The sequence below is a fragment of the Typopeltis vanoorti genome, chromosome 5 (assembly GCF_054136105.1).
Source record: "Typopeltis vanoorti isolate ZY-2024b chromosome 5, IOZ_Tvanoo_1.0, whole genome shotgun sequence".
NCBI lineage: Eukaryota > Metazoa > Arthropoda > Arachnida > Uropygi > Thelyphonidae > Typopeltis > Typopeltis vanoorti.
This window is the reverse complement of record NC_143553.1, coordinates 68,826,300-68,845,743: the sequence shown is the minus strand read 5'-3', so window position 1 is coordinate 68,845,743 and position 19,444 is coordinate 68,826,300. Positions and strand designations below refer to the sequence as shown.

At 34.1% G+C, this 19,444-nt stretch overlaps 1 protein-coding gene across 6 annotated transcripts in view; it reads left to right on the top strand.

Moving 5' to 3' along the window:
- Slu7 (Pre-mRNA-splicing factor Slu7) overlaps positions 1 to 19,444 on the top strand; it is a 221,456-nt gene that overhangs the window by 180,531 nt on the left and 21,481 nt on the right. For all 6 annotated transcript variants that reach the window (XM_090392500.1, XM_090392499.1, XM_090392498.1 and 3 more), the window contains exon 13: positions 10,216 to 10,302. In XM_090392500.1, the coding sequence (XP_090248626.1) occupies positions 10,216 to 10,302 (87 nt within the window). The remainder of the gene's footprint in view (positions 1 to 10,215; positions 10,303 to 19,444) is intronic.

Sequence of the window (19,444 nt, the reverse complement as noted above, 5' to 3'; positions counted from 1 at the left end):
AAAAATTGTATCAAAATTCAAATTATCCATGTCTCACTCTAGTATTTGCCAGTGATAATCTAATCTCACCACAAAGCATAAACCCTTTGTGCTTACATAACCAGTGCATGTGAAGCATAGCTGCTCTTTTTGCTTTATGCTTTTCATATTTAAAATTATATTAATTGATAAATTAGAGTATTCAGTTAATTGCATTGGATGCACTATGCACTCTTAAAACTTTCATGCATCAATAAAAATGCAATCGTATGCTCAAATTGATGTGAATTTTGTAGTGCAGGTTGCATAAGCCATACAACAGCTCACTCAACCTAAATGGCATGTGATGCCACTGATATATATATATATATATATATTCACAACCTCCCCTCCCCCCATCAGTATGGTATTAAAAAACTAACCAATAGAGCCATCAGTGTTTGTTCCAGTGAAGGTAAAGCTTCTCTTTACAGCTAATCTTACCATATCCACCACACCTTTCTCTCTAATAACTGCAGTTCCAACAGAATCAACAAAATACTTAATTCCTCACCTGATCTTCAACTTTATCTTCAGAAAGATTATAGTAATGCAGTTACCATTCCTTATGTCCAGGGTACATCAGAAAAAAAAATGCCAGAATTAAAAAAATAAATAAATACAATCTGTGCACTGGCTTTCAAGCCTTGCTTGAAACCAGCAACCCTTATCCATTTCCCTAAGGACCAGCTCCTTCCTCTCTCAGTTCCTGGTGTGTATTAGAGTTCCTTGTTCTTGCAAGTTGGCTTGCTATGGATAGACTGGAAGATCAGTCATCATCTGCTTGGAAGAAAATGAAAAAATGTTTCTCTTATTATGAACTGTGATCAGTCAGGTCTAGCAGACCATGCCTTGGACACTTCACATGCAATCAAATGGCAAACCATGTTTTGTTTATAGCCATTTCAGAAAAGAAAGTTTTTTTTAGCAGCCGTCCTTAAAAACCTTTTAAATAAATATTGATATGTTAAACTTTCCTGGTGCTAGAGGGTGGCATTTCTAGTTAAGACTCTAGACTTGTGTCTATTAAGTTTCGCTTCATTTTGTATTGTACTCCCTGATGATTTAAATGCCAGAATAGAAACAAAAAATACATAAGAAACACAGGTAAATTTGGCGAAGATACATGTAATCAAAATGGTCACAGACTGCGAGATTTTGTCATTTATAATAATATGAGAATAATGAATTCATGTATTTAAACACAAGGAAATACATAAATATACTGCATCAGCCAGAGAATGCAAATCAGTAATTGACTACATTATTGCAAATTTTAAATTAGCGGAAGTTTATTTTAGACGTAAGAGCATTTCGAGGCTGTGAATTAAACTCTAATCATTATATGGTATCAGCAAAAATTCGATTTAAACCAAGTGGCTAAAAATACATAAAATTGAAAATTCTTATCAACCGAGTTACAAAATTTCTTCATTACAGGATCCCTATGTTAGACAACAATATCAAAAATGCACAAACTTAAAAACAAACCACAAATGAATCATGTGACATAGAAGAGGGATGGAAAAATTTTAAACAAATTCTCACAAAAGCACAACAGAAAGTTTAGGAATAAAGCGCAAATGGATTAGAAAAAGAGGACTACAAGACTGGAACAAAGAAATAAAAAATATAATACAAACAAATTCCAAAACCATAGAAGCAGAAATAGAGTATAAAAGAAACAATGTAATTGCAAAACGAGAAGTAAGGAAAAGTCAGAAAGAGATGGAACAATTTCATAACAGAACTAGAAAAGGATATATTTAAGCCACAACCCCAAACCTATAAAGTAATAAAATACATGAATAAAGAAATAAAAGAAAAGATAAAAATACAAATAATAGATTTAGAAAAATGGATGACCTATTTCCAAAATCTCTGGGCAGATGAGAACATTGAAATATAATTTTATAAAACAAAGAATAACCTAACAGAAAATATCACATTATTAGAACTGAAAAATACAATAAAGAAGATGAAAACAAGGAAAACACCAGGAGAAGACAATATAAATATAGAACCCTACAAAAATGCAGGTGAAAAATTTAATGAAAGACTTCTGAAAATTTTTAATATGGTTTGGATGTCTGGAAAAACTCAACTCTTGGAAAAAAGCACTGGTTATCCCAATCTATAAAAAAGGAAATAAAGACAATTGCAATAACTATAGGGGAATTAGTCTGTTAAATACAGAACATAAAATACAGACAGGAATATTAAAAGAGAAGCTAAACAGTGTTGTATAGGACAAACTACTAGAAGAACAAAATAGTTTCTGAAAAGGCCAATCCTGCATAGATCCAATTTTTACTCTAAAGTTATTAATAGAGAAGAGAATTTCAAAAAGAAACACACATGGTCTTTATTGATTAGGAAAAAAGCCTTTGACAAAATTAGTAGACAAAAATTGTTTAAAATATTAACTGATTTAAATATATTAAACCAATTTTTGCAATCCATTCAAGAAATATATACAGGAAGCAGTTAAATTAGAACACATCTCAGAATGGAAAGATATATTAAGAAGGATACAACAAGGATGTACCCTCTCACCTCTGCTTTTCAATGTACAGGGGTCCTCGAGTTACGTCGGAGATCCGTTCCTACGGACTGACGTAAGGCAATTTTCTATGCAAGTCAGAATTACCATAGCCAAGTTACTTACCTAACCTAAAACACCCTAAAGTCATATGTATATATCAAGAAACAGAACTAAGCCATAGGAAAATGAAAGGGAGAACATAATTACTGTTTAGTACAGAAAAATGACAAAAACAAAACGTTTTATCTTAATCACAGTTGATTTCATGGGTGCCAATCCTTTCACGTGTTCAAGGATGCGAACTTTATCCTTGATAATAGTCCCGACTGTGGTACGACTTAAGTTCAACATGCAGCCGATATTAGTTGGCATTTCTCCCTTTTTTTGCCCTTTTAATAGTGTCTAATTTCACTTCTAATGTAATGGTTTTCCTTTTCTTCGACACACTGCCATCGGAAGAGTCTGCCTTACGTTTGGGAGCCATATTGAAGGGTAAAAAGTCACAAAAAAACACAAACACAAAAGTGAGAGAGTGGATGTAAACAAAGCACGTGGTATCCAAAGAGTATATGCTGGGATCCAAGCGACGGCACCTCTCCCAAACAAACAGCGTGTAACAGCGTATTCTTCCGCCGTGCTCACAAACAAGTTCGCCCGCAACGTTTGAATTTTACTTCACGCTGCTTCAAGTCAAAATTTATTTTTTAAATTATTTATGGGATTACCGCCGTAAAGTCGAAATGACACATGTCGAGGACGACGTAGGTCGAGGACGCCCTGTATATATGTATATAAATAAAATTAAAACAATCTGGAAACAGTATAACCCATTTGGTATACAAATAACTCCACAAATGAAGATAGACTACTACTATTTGCAGATGGCCAGATAGTATTAGCTACATCAAAAGATGATTTACAAAGATCATTAAAATCATTAAATGATATATCAGAACAATATATTGGAAATATATAATTATATAATATTAAAGTTAAATTTAATTTATATTCTAGTGTACGTTGTGAATTCCTTAAGATAATTAATAATCATGTACCAACGTATAAGCCTTTCTACGAGAAGAACAATATAATATGACAATATCTAAAGAAAAAACAAAAATAATGGTATTCAAAGGAGAAAACCCAATAAGTAAAATAGTGATAGATAATAAAATATTAGAACAAGTAAATACTTTCAAATACTTGGGATGGGATTTATCATATGAAGAAGAAAAAGACATAGGCACTAAAATATCAAACTTTGTCAAAGTAAATGGCGTAATAAATAATATATTTAAGCCATCCCTAGCATAAACACACTAGAATCAGACTATAAATCAGACTATGTAATGTCTTGTCAACAGTACCGTTGACAGGGTGTAGTATAGAGACAGCCTGCCTCACGGTGCAGCTTAATAAGGGCACTCGTTCAGCCATATTGCGTTGGCAGTGTCGCTACACTAATAATTCATGTTAGCACAGCAAGTGCGGAAAGAAGTTTTTCCAAGCTTAAACTGATTAAAAATTATTTGCAAACAGCAATGACCCAAGAAAGATTGGTTGGTCTAGCAACTATATTGATAGAGGTGGACATAGCTTATAATTTAAATTTAGAAGAGCTTATAAACAGTTTTATTGTGCGATATCCCCGTAGAGCAAACATTTAATTAATATTATTATGTAATCCTTTTGCATTACTGTTTCTCTTGTAATAAAAAAAATAGCAATTGGAGATTTTCTTATAGTTTTGTCTTTATAATCCATCATGGGCGATATTTAACTGTTTGCCTCAGGGCGCGATCTAATTTGGCGACTACCCTGCTTGTCAAAACCAACTCTGTTATACTGAAGCGAAACAGGGACCATAAAAAGAAAAAAAATCAAAAATGAATTCAAACAGCAAAAATGAAATTTCTCAGAAAAACAGTGGATATACCAAGTGGGACTATAAAACAATGAAGAAATTTTACTATCCCTGAATATAAAACGATGATGGATAGATGGATGGATAACAAAAATGGATAGAACATTTAAATTGAATGGATAACAGCAGACTACTGAAAATATTATACAAATATAAAATAAGTGGAAAAAGAAGAAGACCAAGAAAGAGATGGCAATGAGACTGAAATAGGCCACCTGGCCTATTACATTCTCAAAAACTAAAATCCATGTTATGAAGAAGAAGAAGACTCCCTGATGATGTCTATGACAGACAAAATATTGAAAGCATTAAACATTGCTTTAATTCTTTCCCTCTGCTGTTTGCACTTCAGTAAGCCATTAATATGGTTCTGCTATGCAGCTAAGCCTACTTATGTGACTCCTGATTACAGTTTAAGTATGAGCTATATATACTGCTATGCATAATTCCCCATTTACAGCATATTTGTAGTGTTTCAAACAGCTTTTTTTCTTTGTTTCATCATATATGCCTTTTCAGATCTGCAAATGTAAAAACAGATCCTTGTCATATTCCACTGATTTTGCAACTTTTTTTTTTTTTTGACTCCCACTCATGAAAGGTTTTAAACTTGTAGTTTATTAATACTGTGAATGGGCTAAGGATTGGATGTTTTTCAGTTTTTATTAATGTTATATATACATTTTTGTGTTTTTTTATTTATTTTTAATCCAGAAACCCAGCTCAAAATGCCAAATCTAGAACTTTTTCAAGCCAGTTTTGGCCTCCAATAAGCAGGGGAAGTGGTCTCACACCAATGAAGTTCATCTCCACCAGTCATCTGAAATTCATTCTTCTGACCTGAATTATGCAATGTAGGTAATATAATTACCTACATTATTAATCATTATTAGTATTTGAGCATTTCTGGCCAAATAGGAGATATTTGCCAATTTATTTATTGCTTTACCCATTTCAGGTGTTCTAATATGAAATGAAGGATTTGTAGATTTTTTTTTTTTTTTTTGCCCCTACTTGCACACTTTCTTTTTAACTGCTTTGAAATTTTGTTGCCATATTTGGGCAAGTCTGTTGTTCTGCTGCATATCTGATATTAGATGAGCAGAACATACGAGATTGAGATTGCTTATTTGTTATGTTTTATGTTTCTTACCTTTATCTATCTATATATATATGTTGGTATTTTGTACATTTTATCTTTGATATATTTTGTATCACTTAAAATTCATCCATATTGCCATTATAATCCTAGTTTGTTAGATAGCCAGTATACAACAAACACATAAGTTTTTCTTTTAGCTTTCATGAATATTGGTGGTGCATATTTTTTAATATTCTATATTTCTTAACTTTTATCTTTGTACTATTTTGTGTTCTTGTGTTTTATCTTTAATATGTTTTGTATTTTTTAATTTTATCTTTCTTTTATATGTTTTGCAGTTATAAGATCCATTTTGCATGTTTGTTAAATGGTCATGGTATGACTTGTCCGAATTTATCTACTATCAAAGGTTTTGGCGTTGACTTTGTTTCCATCTTTGACAAGATGACTATTCTTTTGTAGGAGGAGTGTCTTTTCTCTCACACTTGATTTTTAACATTATTCTATTAATATTAATTAGCTGAAAGTTTTCGAGAGTCTTTAGCCAAATTAAATAAGTGCCCCGCAAAAAAAAAAAAATATATGAAACTAAGTAGGAAAACTGAAAACATTGAATGCTTTTCTAATCATGAATCAATAGAACAGGTTGTGCATTTCAGCTATTTAAGTACAAAGTTTATTTTAGATAACAAATTAAATATAGAAATAGATAATAGAGTAAGCATTGCTAGTGGGCGGGCATGGCATGGCATGGCAGGAAGTTAGATGAATAAATTTATATGAAATATATAGAGGATTAGCCAAAACACTAAACTAACAGTATATAAAACTATGTTTTTAACTTAATGGATCTGAAAGTTCGGAAGAAATAAAATAGTTTAATACTCTTAAATACTCTGATTGGAGAGTTCTAAGGAAAATTAGGTGAGTGAGCAGATTATAGTGTCATTCGTGTAATCATATTAAAACAAACTTAACCAGGTATTCAAGAATATGTGAGTTGAACAAATTTAAGATGGTAGAGATCACTTAAACAGAATAGAAGATGAAGAATAACCAAAACAAGTGTTTGTGCAAAAATGGTAGGAAAAAACATCTGAGAAGAAAACTAAGATATAGGTGAGTTACACAGTTGCTGAAAATAAAAAGTTTTAGTCTGTTTTTTTCTTTTATGGGGTTTCAGTAGTCATGCATCCTTCCTCTGCTACCCTAACACATATTCCAATATGAATTAACATTAATGTTGTAAATTAGTCATCACCATTTTCTGGTATACTCCTTATGAGATATAGCCAGATATTATGACAAATTATGTGTTATTGTCTGACTACTTTTTAATCAACTTCTTTCCAAATTGATTTATTCCTTGTCAGGATCTCTGAAATATAAGAATTGATGAAATCAGAGAACCTGACAAAGAATAGACAAATTTGAAAAGAAGTTCTTGATTCAAGTCATGCAATGTTATTTAATTTATCATAATATCAGGCTAATCTTCTTGAATGGCAGGCAGTCTCAAGTAGAGTGATGTGGGCAAATATTAGAATGGGGAATTGGACAATGAAACTTGTTTGTGCCTGTGGTCCTGCAGAAGGTTCTACTAAAGTAGAAGTGGAGGAATTTTTTGATGCTTTAGAGAAAGCAACTGATGCAATGAAAAAGGAAAAGTTGGTCCTTGTTGGGGATCTAAATAGCAGAGTAGGAAATGATTGTCAAACATACAAAAATACTTTAGGAAAATTTGGAGAAAAGAGCAAAGCTAATAATAATCGCAAATACTTGGATTTCTGCTCAGGACATGGACTGGTTATTACTAACACTGTTCCAACATAAAAATGTGCACAAATTCACATGGAGATAAGAGGCAAAGAATAAGAAAAGTCTCATTGTCTATGTTATTGTTGATAGGAATGTTTTCCAACTGGCGCAGGACACCAGAGTGTACAGAGGATTTGAAATTGGAAGTGATCACTATTTAGTCTTGAGCAGGATAAAATTGAATTTCATATTGAAAAGAATAACATGTAAGAAAGTTTTAAAGTAAATAAAAGTTGACCAGCTCTCAGATGTGAACTGTAGACTAAAATACACAAAGATTATTGAAGAAAAAATGTGAGTTTGAGAACAGGAACCAAACCTTGGAGATTCAGTGGCAGGCCTTGAAGAAAACCTTGATTGATTCAACCAGAGAGGCATGTGGTGAGGTTGTCTGCAAGGATAGAAAAATCAGAACTCCATGGTGGACACAGGAAGTTAAAGAGGCAATGAAGGAAAAGAAGAAAGCATATCAAAAGCTCCTGGCAAATAAGTCAGCTTCTGCTCTTAGAGAATACAGAGACAAATGTAAGAAAGCGAAACACTGTGTAAAACTAGCTAAACAAAAGTCATGGGAGGACTTTGGCAAGAACATAGAAAATAAATATCAAGAAGGTGGTAAGATATTCTGGAGGTTGTTGAAGAAGCTTAGAAATGGAGGAAAGAGTGCTGTAAAAGCAGTTAGAAACGACATTAAAACAGGAGAAAAAGATATCCTTGAAGTATGGAGTAAGTACTTCGAAAAATTGCTAAATGAAACAAGCACTGATAGCAGAGTGTTAAAAAAACACTCAAGAGGCATACAGTCAGGAATACATATCCATACTTGAAGTAGAAAAAGCCACCAAAGGCTTGAAATGTGGAAAGGCAGCAGGAGTAATGATATTCGACCAGAAATGCTAAAGTATGGTGGTGTAAAAGTCTTACAATGGCTGCACTGTATAGTTCAGAAAGCCTGGACAGAGGGACGAATTCCTGATGATTGGAGTAGAGCTCTCATAGTACCCATATATAAAAAGGGAAATAAAACTGAATGTGAGAATTACAGAGGTATTTCCCTACTGAGTGTTCCTGGCAAGATCTATGCTAGTGTACTTGAGAAACAGTTGAGAAGAACAAGCTGGATTCAGGCCAAATAGAGTGTGTCAGGATCAGATCTTCACTTTACGACAAATAGTTGAGAAAGCATGGGAATATAACAAAGATCTGTATTTAAGTTTTGTTGATCTGGAAAAGGCATATGACAAGGTGCCAAGAGAGAAGCTGTTCAACACTCGGCAGTTATATGGTGTCAATGGGGCATTATATCAAGCAATACTTAGTCTTTATTTGAGTTGTAAGTCAGCAGTTAGAATTGAAAGAAGTTCAGGAAGATGGTTTAATGTTAAATCTGGTGTGAGACAAGGATGTACATTATCCCCTCTGTGATCCATATCACCTCTATATGGATCACATTATGAAGGAAAGTGGTATTAAACATGATATCAGAATTGGAGATGTTAATGTCGGCTCTTTGCTTTATGCAGACGATGTTATACTTCTAAATAAATCCACTATGAGTTTGCAAGATTCTCTGACTAAATTGAATAACTGTTGTAATAGATATGGTATGAAGGTCAGCAATAAAAAAGACAATGAAAATAGGTAGAATTGTTGAAAATGTCAACTGTGTTGTGAATGGGGAACCTGTGGTACAAGTAAAACAATTCAGCTTCTGAGGCACAATTTTTAGCGAAGATAGTAAATTAAATATGGACATAGACAACAGAATCAACAAAGCTGGTATGGTAGAAAGTCGGTTGAATAAATTCATATGGAATAAGAGAGAAATTAGTCTCATTAAATTAGCTGTATACAAGACAGTGATCAAACCAGTTTTAACTTGTGGATCTGAGAGCTTGGTCAGAAGTAAAACACTTGACCAAAGACTAGAGACCGCAGCTATGAGAGTCCTGAGAAAGATTAGTGGCGTCCACAGATGGCATCAATGACAATATCATATTAAAAACGAGGATATTAGGAAAGAACTTGACATTGTCAGCATACAGGAATGCATTAGCAGAACTAATCTCAGGTGGTATGGTCACTTAAACAGAATGTGCGAGGAAAGATTAGCAAAACAAGTGTTTTCTGCCAGGTTGGCAAGAAAATGACCCAGAAGAAGACCAAGATATAGATGGATTGATGCAGTACAATGTGCCTTAGATGATAGAAATATAAGATCTGATAATATTGGAGTCTTGACATGTAACAGATTGATTTGGAGTAAAATTGTAGATAGGAATTTAGTAATGATGTAAATTTTTCATGTAGTACTATCATATCCTGTACACCCCTTGAGGGTACAAATCATGAATTTGATGATGATATCGGGCTTTATCTCATAAGGATTATATTAGAAAATAATATTGATGATTAATTTACAGCATTAATGTTAATTCATATTGGGATATATGCTAGGGTAGTAAAGGGGAATATAGGAGGCATGACTACTGGAACACTATAAAATAAAAAAAAGCAGACTAAAACTATATTTATACTTGATGTGTTTTTATATATATAAATGCAACATTAAAAAAAGGTATTATAAGACTAATTTTTGAGTAGTTTTAGGTGTAATAAACAGTTTAGTACTTAAATGAATCCATTACAATAAAACTGATTCAGCCACCAGAAAGTCATCTATGACAATTTTCTGCTCCATATTAACATCCGTATTTCTGTAGGTAGAAAAATTAACATTAATGTGTGAATTTATTTGTATATTAGAATAACTTTAATTCTGAAACGGTTATATTTATACACATACAGGCATCTCGTATAGTTTTGTTGCCACCAGACAATGAGGAAGAATCCGAAGAAAGAGGACAAAGTGGTGAAAAAATGTTATCCTTGCAGGTATTTCTTCATTATTATAAATATTATATATATATATGTAAGGAGGGCCTATTAAACTGTTTCAATAAATAAAAATTGTTTTTAATTATTTTTCAAAAATATCCCAGATAAGGTTTTTAACTTCTTTTTAGTACAGTTAGTTCTCATTATAGTAATTCAGTAACTCATTTTAGTAAACTCATAGTAACCACAGAATTAGTTTGCATTTGTGTACATTAAGATCCTGCCTTACGACATTTTGTATGATGATTCACTCATATGATGGTTTTCTCTCATGACCAGTGCCCATTTATATGACGCTGCATTCACTCATACATCAGCTTTAGTGACATGATGCTGCCATAAATCAACCACTGCAAAGTTTTTGTGGACTCAATTTGTTTGACATTTGTTTGCTGCATCTCTCTCTCTGTGTTTTGCCATGAATTATAAACTTTGTTTATAACTATTTATTGTTGTAATGATGGCAAATAAAAATCAAAGTAAGGATACTGTTGCTTCCAATGAAAAGAAAAAGATGTGTAAGATGTGTAAACAAAAATATTAAGATTAAACATATTAATTTCGTGACAGTAGTGGTTCAAACACTGAGATAGGCCACAGGCCAAACTTACCTTGCACTGCTGCTGTTACAGTTGCTAAAAACAAAATTTCTAGTGAAGTGAAAAGTGCTACACCATCTAATATTGCAGTTGTCTGATAAACATGACAATCTTATTGTCAAAATGGAAAGACATTTCCATTTCAGTAAAAATTTTTGCCAGCATTTTTCGTTTGTATAACTGATGCAAATAAATGCTTTATTTATATCAGTTGTACACATTGTTTAAAAATTCTGTTAAACCATATAAGAAAACCACATAATAAAAGGCAATCAATCACTATACGACTAGGTCTGGAAACTAATTCACAAGGCTGGGGTGCACATGTATATGATTGTTTACTATAGGAAATTTTTTTAGCATTGTATCTAAGAAGCTTTGGATTTTTCAGTAGTTTGTTGTGACAGTGTTTGCTATAATAATGAGAGTTGATTGTAGCTTGTTGCATTATGTACTCAGGTTTTTTTCTGCTTTCTGTTGAGAGTACAGTACACAAGAACATGATGTTCAAATAAAGTAAAACAGTATAATCATAAAGACGTATTATTTGCAGTTACTAATTTATATTTTAATAATGTAAAAAATATCCACTCTTTCAAATCATCTTTATTTCATCACATAAAGTAGTACAGATAAGCACCGATTCCTTGGAGGTCACATAATAATAATAAATAAATAACTTTACTACATGGTTTAAAAAAAAAAGTGGAATAAATTTGCCATAAAGCTTCAATAACAGTCAACCATTATATTATCATTATTACCACATGGACATATCATCATGGAACCCAGTGACTCATTGCAAGAAGCCTGCACTAACCATTATTCGTTAATGCCTATCATACATCTCCTTAAACTTGTTCTCTTACAGAGGACTCATGACATCTCTGACAGTCCTATTTTACTCATTCACTACTCCAAGCAAAAAATGTAATCTTCACACCTTTGCTATTACACATTTATACAACTTCCAGTGGTGACACTTTGTTCCCTCTTGTTATGCATCGGCAAATTTCTTCAGCATCTATCCAACTAAACTTATAACTCACAAAAACAACCTTAACTCTCTTTTTATAGGGAGCATTTCATTGATCACTCACCATTTTGATCACTTGTATCTGTATCTTCTCTTTCACTTCCATATTGTCAGGAAACCCAGGTAATTAGTGACACCCTCCCCCCATTCCTCTCCTGCCTTCTCTATGCCAAGTGAGTGATACCCTTCACGGGCATTTCAAACATACTTAGAAACCCAGAGCCTCCTCCATTTCAACAGTACATCAGTAAAATCAGTGCTACTTCAGGCCAGCTGCCAGATAATGCATGGACCCAAACCTGTCAGCAATGAGTTAGAAGTCTTCCCTGTGAACTTTGGCATATTTCTGCTGCCAAATACTCTGCCAGGAGAGGGAATCCAAGTGGTGCTATGCAGGACATACAATTCGGCCATGTTATGGCAAGGGGAGTTGTCACTCTCTGTATTTGTGTCATGTCTAAAAGTCTCTCTCCTATCACTGCATGTCCCTACTCTGTCCTTCCAAACAACCATGAATAAACCTGTGATGAAACATCAGTGATACTGTGACAAAAAAGAAGTCTCTCTCAAAAACTAATTCCAGCAAAAAAAAGAAAAAAAAAAAAGAAAAAGATAGACCAAGCACATCATACAAATTACACCATAATCTCCACAATGAAAACTCACTCTTTCACATCCACTTTATTAACATCTAAAGCACCAACATAAATGACATTCACCATCATTTACAGTCATCCTTTCCACACCTCTTACTCTTGACAGAAACCCAAATTACATCTACATCCACTACTATCTACCTTCAATGACAATTCCCTTTGTCATAAGGGTGGCATCTGGGCCTTTATGAGATCTGACATTGCTTGCCAGAGAATGACTAATTTAGAGTCCCCTGCTTTTGACCTCTCTGGCTCAAGGTTTCTGCATTCTATTTTCAGTATTCATCTTCTGCATTTACTGTTCTCCAAAAACCACTCTAATCTGTTCACCTTCCTCTCCACAAAGTAGACCATCTGTAATCCAGTTATCCAAATAGTAAGATCATCTTTCTAGGTGACCATAATGTCAACAATTGGACATTATGGTCACCTAGCTTCCTTTTTCCAGCACTACTGACCAAGCTGGACAAAACGCAGAAGTCTTGCTGTAAGCAATAACCTAATATAAATTGTACATCTACTATTTGTATTTCTAATAATAATAATCTTCACTCTCCCAATAACTCTCAATCTCTTTTTAATCAGTTTTCCTTCTGGATATAACATACAGGTCATCTCTCCTCTCAGTAACTCAGATCACAATATGGTGCAAGTCTCCTCTCTCTCTCTTTCTCTAATTCACAGAATGCCCTCCCTCTAGTCACTTCAACCTCAATGTCCTTTTGCACAATAAAGGTGCCAAATGGAAAGATCTCCGGAATTTCTACTTTTCCTTTCCAGTCTACCTGTTTATTGCTTCCAGTAGTCAGACTGTGACCTCCTCTTACCCAAACACTTGCTCTGAGCAAGTCACAGAAATTATCCTCACTGTCATGAAGGCTTTCATTTTCTATTTTGCCAGAAATTCTCATCCACTCTCCAAGCCATATTTCAGCAGAAAGTGCACCAAAGTAGTAATTCAACTTGACATTCCCTGACTTATCTCTTAGCCTACATCACCCACAGGATACACACCATGGAAAGGTTTGGAGTAAGATACACTATCACCCTACACACATCTAGAGTTTTGATCATTTCTGGCATTATGGCCTGTTTAGCAAATTGTCTTTCTTTGATCTATCTGCCACCCTCTATAATCGGATAGTCTGCTAATTCTCTCCAGTTATTCAGTGCATGCTATGGTGGGAACATCTCTCTCGAAGCTTTGCCACCAGTGCAAATAGCACAGAAGTGATAGAATGATGGCTGTTAGAACAAAGCCTCACTCCATTTTATAATATGGGAGAGAGAGAGAGGATACTCACAATAATCACCAATCCTATCCACAGTTTTGCAAATGATAGCACACTCCATTCATCCTATGCTTTTGACAAACCGTATGTTTCTCAGACATCCCAAGCATCAATATCATCTGCAACCAGTGCCTTAAACACTGATTTCTGTACACTCCTTCATTGGGACAAGGACAATCTGGCTACCTTCAGTGTCACCAAAATGCAGTCTTGCCTTTCTCTCATAAAAGAAATCTCAAGCCACCCTTCCCAATACACAAATCATACATTCTCCAGCCTCTAAAGAAACTAGGCATTTCTTTCCTGCTCGAGGTGCTATTTTACACCCACCTAGCCAATAATCCAACACAAATCTCAAATTTGCCCATTCTCAGAATACTGTTTACACATTTGGGGTGGTGCATCTAAAACATCCCTAAAAATTCTTAATGCTGACCCAAGGAGAGTCATTACACTTTTTTTGTTAGATGAACCTTTCCTCACAGGCTCACTTCGACCTATATCTTACAGATGCTTGTTTCAGCTCTGTGTGTCTTAATTATCTTCTACAAGTATTTCCATGAACACTGCTTCAGTGAACTGGCAAGCATCATTCCTCCAATTTCTGTTGGGCCTGTTAAAAATTCTCTTCTTTTTTTTTAAACATAAGAGCAGCAGCTGCCAAACATCTCTTCTTAGTAGTACAACAGCAGGTGCATATAACCTGCTTCTCCTCTTCCTCATTTATTCCATCCACTCCTATCCTCTAGAATAGCATTTGTCATAATGTGTTTCCATATAAACAGAGTCTTTTCAAACTGATGCAAAAATGAGTTTATTTGGTCATCCAAAAACCCACAAAGAAGTAGTCCTGTAAGACCCATTGTGGAATGTTATTGAATTTCACATACAGAACTATAAAGTTTATTATACACATGTATTCACAAGAATATAGCAATTTTATTGCTGCAGGTATTTCAATCAGAAACTAACTGCTCATCATCAATGCATTAGCATAATTGCAAGGTGAAGCTACAACAAAGAATATTAATCCTATTTACAAAGCTGAGCCACATGCCAGATGCTACCTAGTGGGTTGTTACAATGAAATAAAATTACAAGACCAAATTTAAAATTAAATGATTTGAAATAAAATGAAATTTAATTACATAATGGAATGAAACAGAATTATATGAAATTAAATTTAAAAAATAATAATAATTAAAATGAGAAGGAGGAGACATTATTACTTGTCATTTATGAGGATAAAACTCTTCCAAATCTTGGCAAATAGAGAGACAGTCATTCTGATTTAAATTTTGGTACTGTAAAAGTGCTTGAGCACTCTTATCCTCATAAATGGCAAGCAGTAATGTCTCCCACTTCTCATTTTAATTATTATTATTATTTTTAATTTAATTTTGTTTCAAATCACTTAATTTTAAATTTGGGGCTTAATTGTAAACTTAGTTTATTGTAACCAGCCACTAGATGGCATCTTGCACATGGTTCAGCTGTGTAAATAGAATTAATGTTCTTTGTTGTAGCTTCACCTTGTGGTTATGCTGATTCAATGATGATGATGATGACCAGTTAGTTTCTGGTTGAAATATTTGCAGTAATAAAATTATATTCTTGTGAATATACGTTACGTATGTATAAAAAATGTTATAATGGCACAAGTTCCATTAAAAATTAACTGTAAAGTTTTTTTCACATCTATTAACTTTCTATATTAGAATCCAGATCATCCATCAATAATTCCACACATCTTGAAAAATTTAAGGCTATTCAAGTATGCAAGTCAGATGTTTCAGTCAGTTTCGACATTGTTTCTCTCTTGACCAACATTGTGTTATCTGACACTTTGTTTTCTATATAATAATTTCCCTCCTGATGTTGTGCAGATTTCTGAATTTGTTGTACACTCAGGATGTTTCAGCTGGAAAAACAAAATTTATAAATAGATTGAAGGCAGAGCCATCAATAGCCCTCTGTCTCCACCCTTGGTGAACAATTTTTTGAACTATCTAGAACAGCACTTCCCAAACTGTGGGTCGCAGCTCCCTTGGGGCTGTAAGTTTTGTTGGGGGGGGGGGGGGCGTGAAATAATGAAAACAAATTTAAAATGTTTTAAGACTCCGTAGATTTTTTTTAATCTTAAAAGAAATGTATTTAATTTTTATTGTTTATTATTTCTTTTTTGTTCTTTTTTTTATTTTAATGGAAAAAATCACACATTGGTGTTGGTTAACAAATTTTGCTTCTTGCGTATTTTGGCGATTAATGAATATTAGTAAATATATGCTTATTCATATAAGTTTCGTTTCAAAGGTATTGATAAGAAACACAAAAAAGATTACAAACCAAAATCTTGAATATAAATTGTATCGAATGTAAATACAATAAATATTATAATAATATATGTCTGCGTTACGATTTTTTTTTTCGATAGAAGGGGCTGTGAAATATTTTAACCAAAAGGGGCCTTGGCATCCATAAGTTTGGGAAGCAGTGATCAAGAAGATACCTTGTTTTCATCCATTCATCCCTTAGCTTCTCTCTGGTTTTGCTATGTTAATGACATTTTTGCTGTTTGGTCTCATTCTGAAAATGAACTTACTACCTTCTTCCTACATTAGATCACTAGCATTCCCCCATATATTCAATATGACTTTGCATTACCTCAACCATGGTTTTACTTCTGAGTATGGCTCTCCCACTGATGCAACAGCAATAAAGGCTGAAACTAGTCTGGGTAGTGCATTATTCCACAATGCAAAGCAAGCACATAAGGATATGTGCATTGCATTATGGAAAACTAAGGCAAGTGATGTGAAGTCATTAGCCTCTATATATGAGTGGCCTAGTTGTGATGTTACTTCACATGCAAACTTTCTTTGCTTACACTTGGATAAAGGATTAAACCAGAATATAATTTCTTGGCATCTTTAATTTATAGTATAACCAAGTGGAAAAACTTTCAACATCTATCTCTAATCCAGAGTATTTTAGTAATAAGGTGTGACACCTTTTGGCCACTCATATATGGAAATGTGACTTCTATATTATAATAAATTTAGTTTAATCCTTTATCCAAGTGTGAGCAAACAAAGTTTGCGCCTGAAAGTATCTTCAGGACTAGAGTAAGGTGGTACAACACCAGCCAACTCCTTGCAAAGGTGGAGCAAGCTAACATCACTCCTATCTCAGTATCTCCCATCTCTACCTATAGGAGTTGCCAAATGGTATGCCACTTTTTTATTAAATTACTCTGGATTTAGAGAAAGATGTTGAAAGTTTATTTTTCACTTGGTTAGGTTATTTTTATTATTAGTTTATTTTGGCAACTCTTATAGGTAGAGATGACCTTGCTAGTGCTTCTGCCTGGTATCTCCACTTGGGCCTGGCTCCCACTGAAGAGACCTCAATAAAGGTAGAAACTAGTTCTGGGTAGTGGCCCTTCCCTTAATGCATAACATTATACATATCCGCAAGAAGATGTGTTTTGCATTATGGGAGATACTGAGATAGGAGTGATGTTATCTTGCTCCACCTTTGCAATGAGTTGCCCGGTGCTGTACCACCTTAAAGGATTAAACTAAAAACCAAGTGAAAAATAAACTTTCAACATCTTTCTCTAAATCCAGAGTAATTTAATAAAAAAAGGTGCCACACAGTTTTGCAACTCTTATAAGTAGAGATGACCTTGCTAATGCTTCTGCCTGGTATCTCCACTTGGGCCTGGCTCCCACTGAAGAGACCTCAATAAAGGTAGAAACTAGTTCTGGGTAGTGGCCCTTCCCTTAATGCATAACATTATACATATCTGCAAGGAGATGTGTTTTGCATTATGGGAGATACTGAGATAGGAGTGATGTTAGCTTGCTCCACCTTTGCAATGAGTTGCCCGGTGCTGTACCACCTTAAAGGATTAAACTAAAAACCAAGTGAAAAATAAACTTTCAACATCTTTCTCTAAATCCAGAGTAATTTATTAAAAAAGGTGCCACACAGTTTTGCAACTCCTATGAGTAGAGATGACCTTGCTAATGCTTCTGCCTGGTATCTCCACTTGGGCCTGGCTCCCACTGAAGAGACCTCAATAAAGGTAGAAACTAGTTCTGGGTAGTGGCCCTTTCCTTAATGCATAACATTATACATATCTGCAAGGAGATGTGCTTTGCATTATGGGAGATACTGAGATAGGAGTGATGTTAGCTTGCTCCACCTTTGCAACAAGTTGCCCAGTGTTGTGCCATCTTACCCTAGTCCTGAAGATACTTTCAGATGCAAACTTTGTTTGCTCACACTTGGATAAAGGATTAAACTAAATTTATTATAGTCTAACCAAGTGAAAAATAAACTTTCAACTTCTATATTACTTCAACCTAGGTATCATTTCTGTGACTGACTCTATCCCACTGAGGATAACTCAATAAAGGTCGAAACTGGTCTGGGTAGTGAGCTTTAAAAATTCACTGTGTATACAATGAAGTTTCATAACATCGTGCTGATGTAAATGAGCATTGCTCGGCAAATCTTATTAAAGTCTGCAATTCTTTGTCAACTTCCTTCCATGTAATTTTCTTAGTCCCACCCACAATGCATAGCACTACACTTGTCTGTAAGGGTATGTGCTTTGCATTATAGGATACTAAAGCAAGTGATGTGAAGTCATTAGCCCCCTATATACAAGTTGCCTAGTTGTGAAGTTACTTGATATGCAAGTTTTACACTTGGATAAAGGATTAAACCAAGAATATAATTTCTTGGCCTCTTTAATTTATGGTTACAGGCAAATTCATCGAAAAACAGTTAATCGAAAGACAATTCACCGAATGCAATTCATTGAACAGCAATTCATCGAAAAAGCAATTCGCCGAATAAACAATTCGCCGAACGACAATTTAACAAATGGCAATTCGTCGAAAATGCAATTCATCGAAAAAACAATTCACCGAAAATTTTTCGATGAATCCTTTCATAATTCATCGAAAAGTCATTTTTCTTGCAAACTATTGTTTAGAAAATGTTCAGTAACAATGCGGAACGTTACTCATGATACAGACAACATATGGAAGCGGTCATTGAAACGTAATAATTATTTTCTTGCATTTTAGAGCATTTAATGTAAGTGTACATCCTGCTTCATTGTACAGTTAGCGATTTATCTGTAGGGAAGACAGGAGTACCGCATGCACTTATCTCCCGAATAACCTCGAAAACATGTAATTGCAGTTAATAAGGGGAGAATAGGCTAAGAAATTCGTTCTACCAAATTTTGTCACAATAAGTCTAGTCGATTGAAATTAAAAATTTCATTAAATTTCATCCAGTCAGAGCGAAATTACTAATATCATTTAGGAACTTCTTTACGGAAATGTCATGATAAAAGTGATCCATTACGAACTAAAACTGAACCGTGCATTCAGCTTCTTGTACTGAAAACTTCTGCTAAGTCAGCGAGTTATTGTAATACATAATTTCGACATTTTTCTTTGTCGCCCCGAATATAGCTGAACTGAAAACTGGAAGCGTTCGACATTTTTTTGTAAAAGTTTCAAATAGGGAATC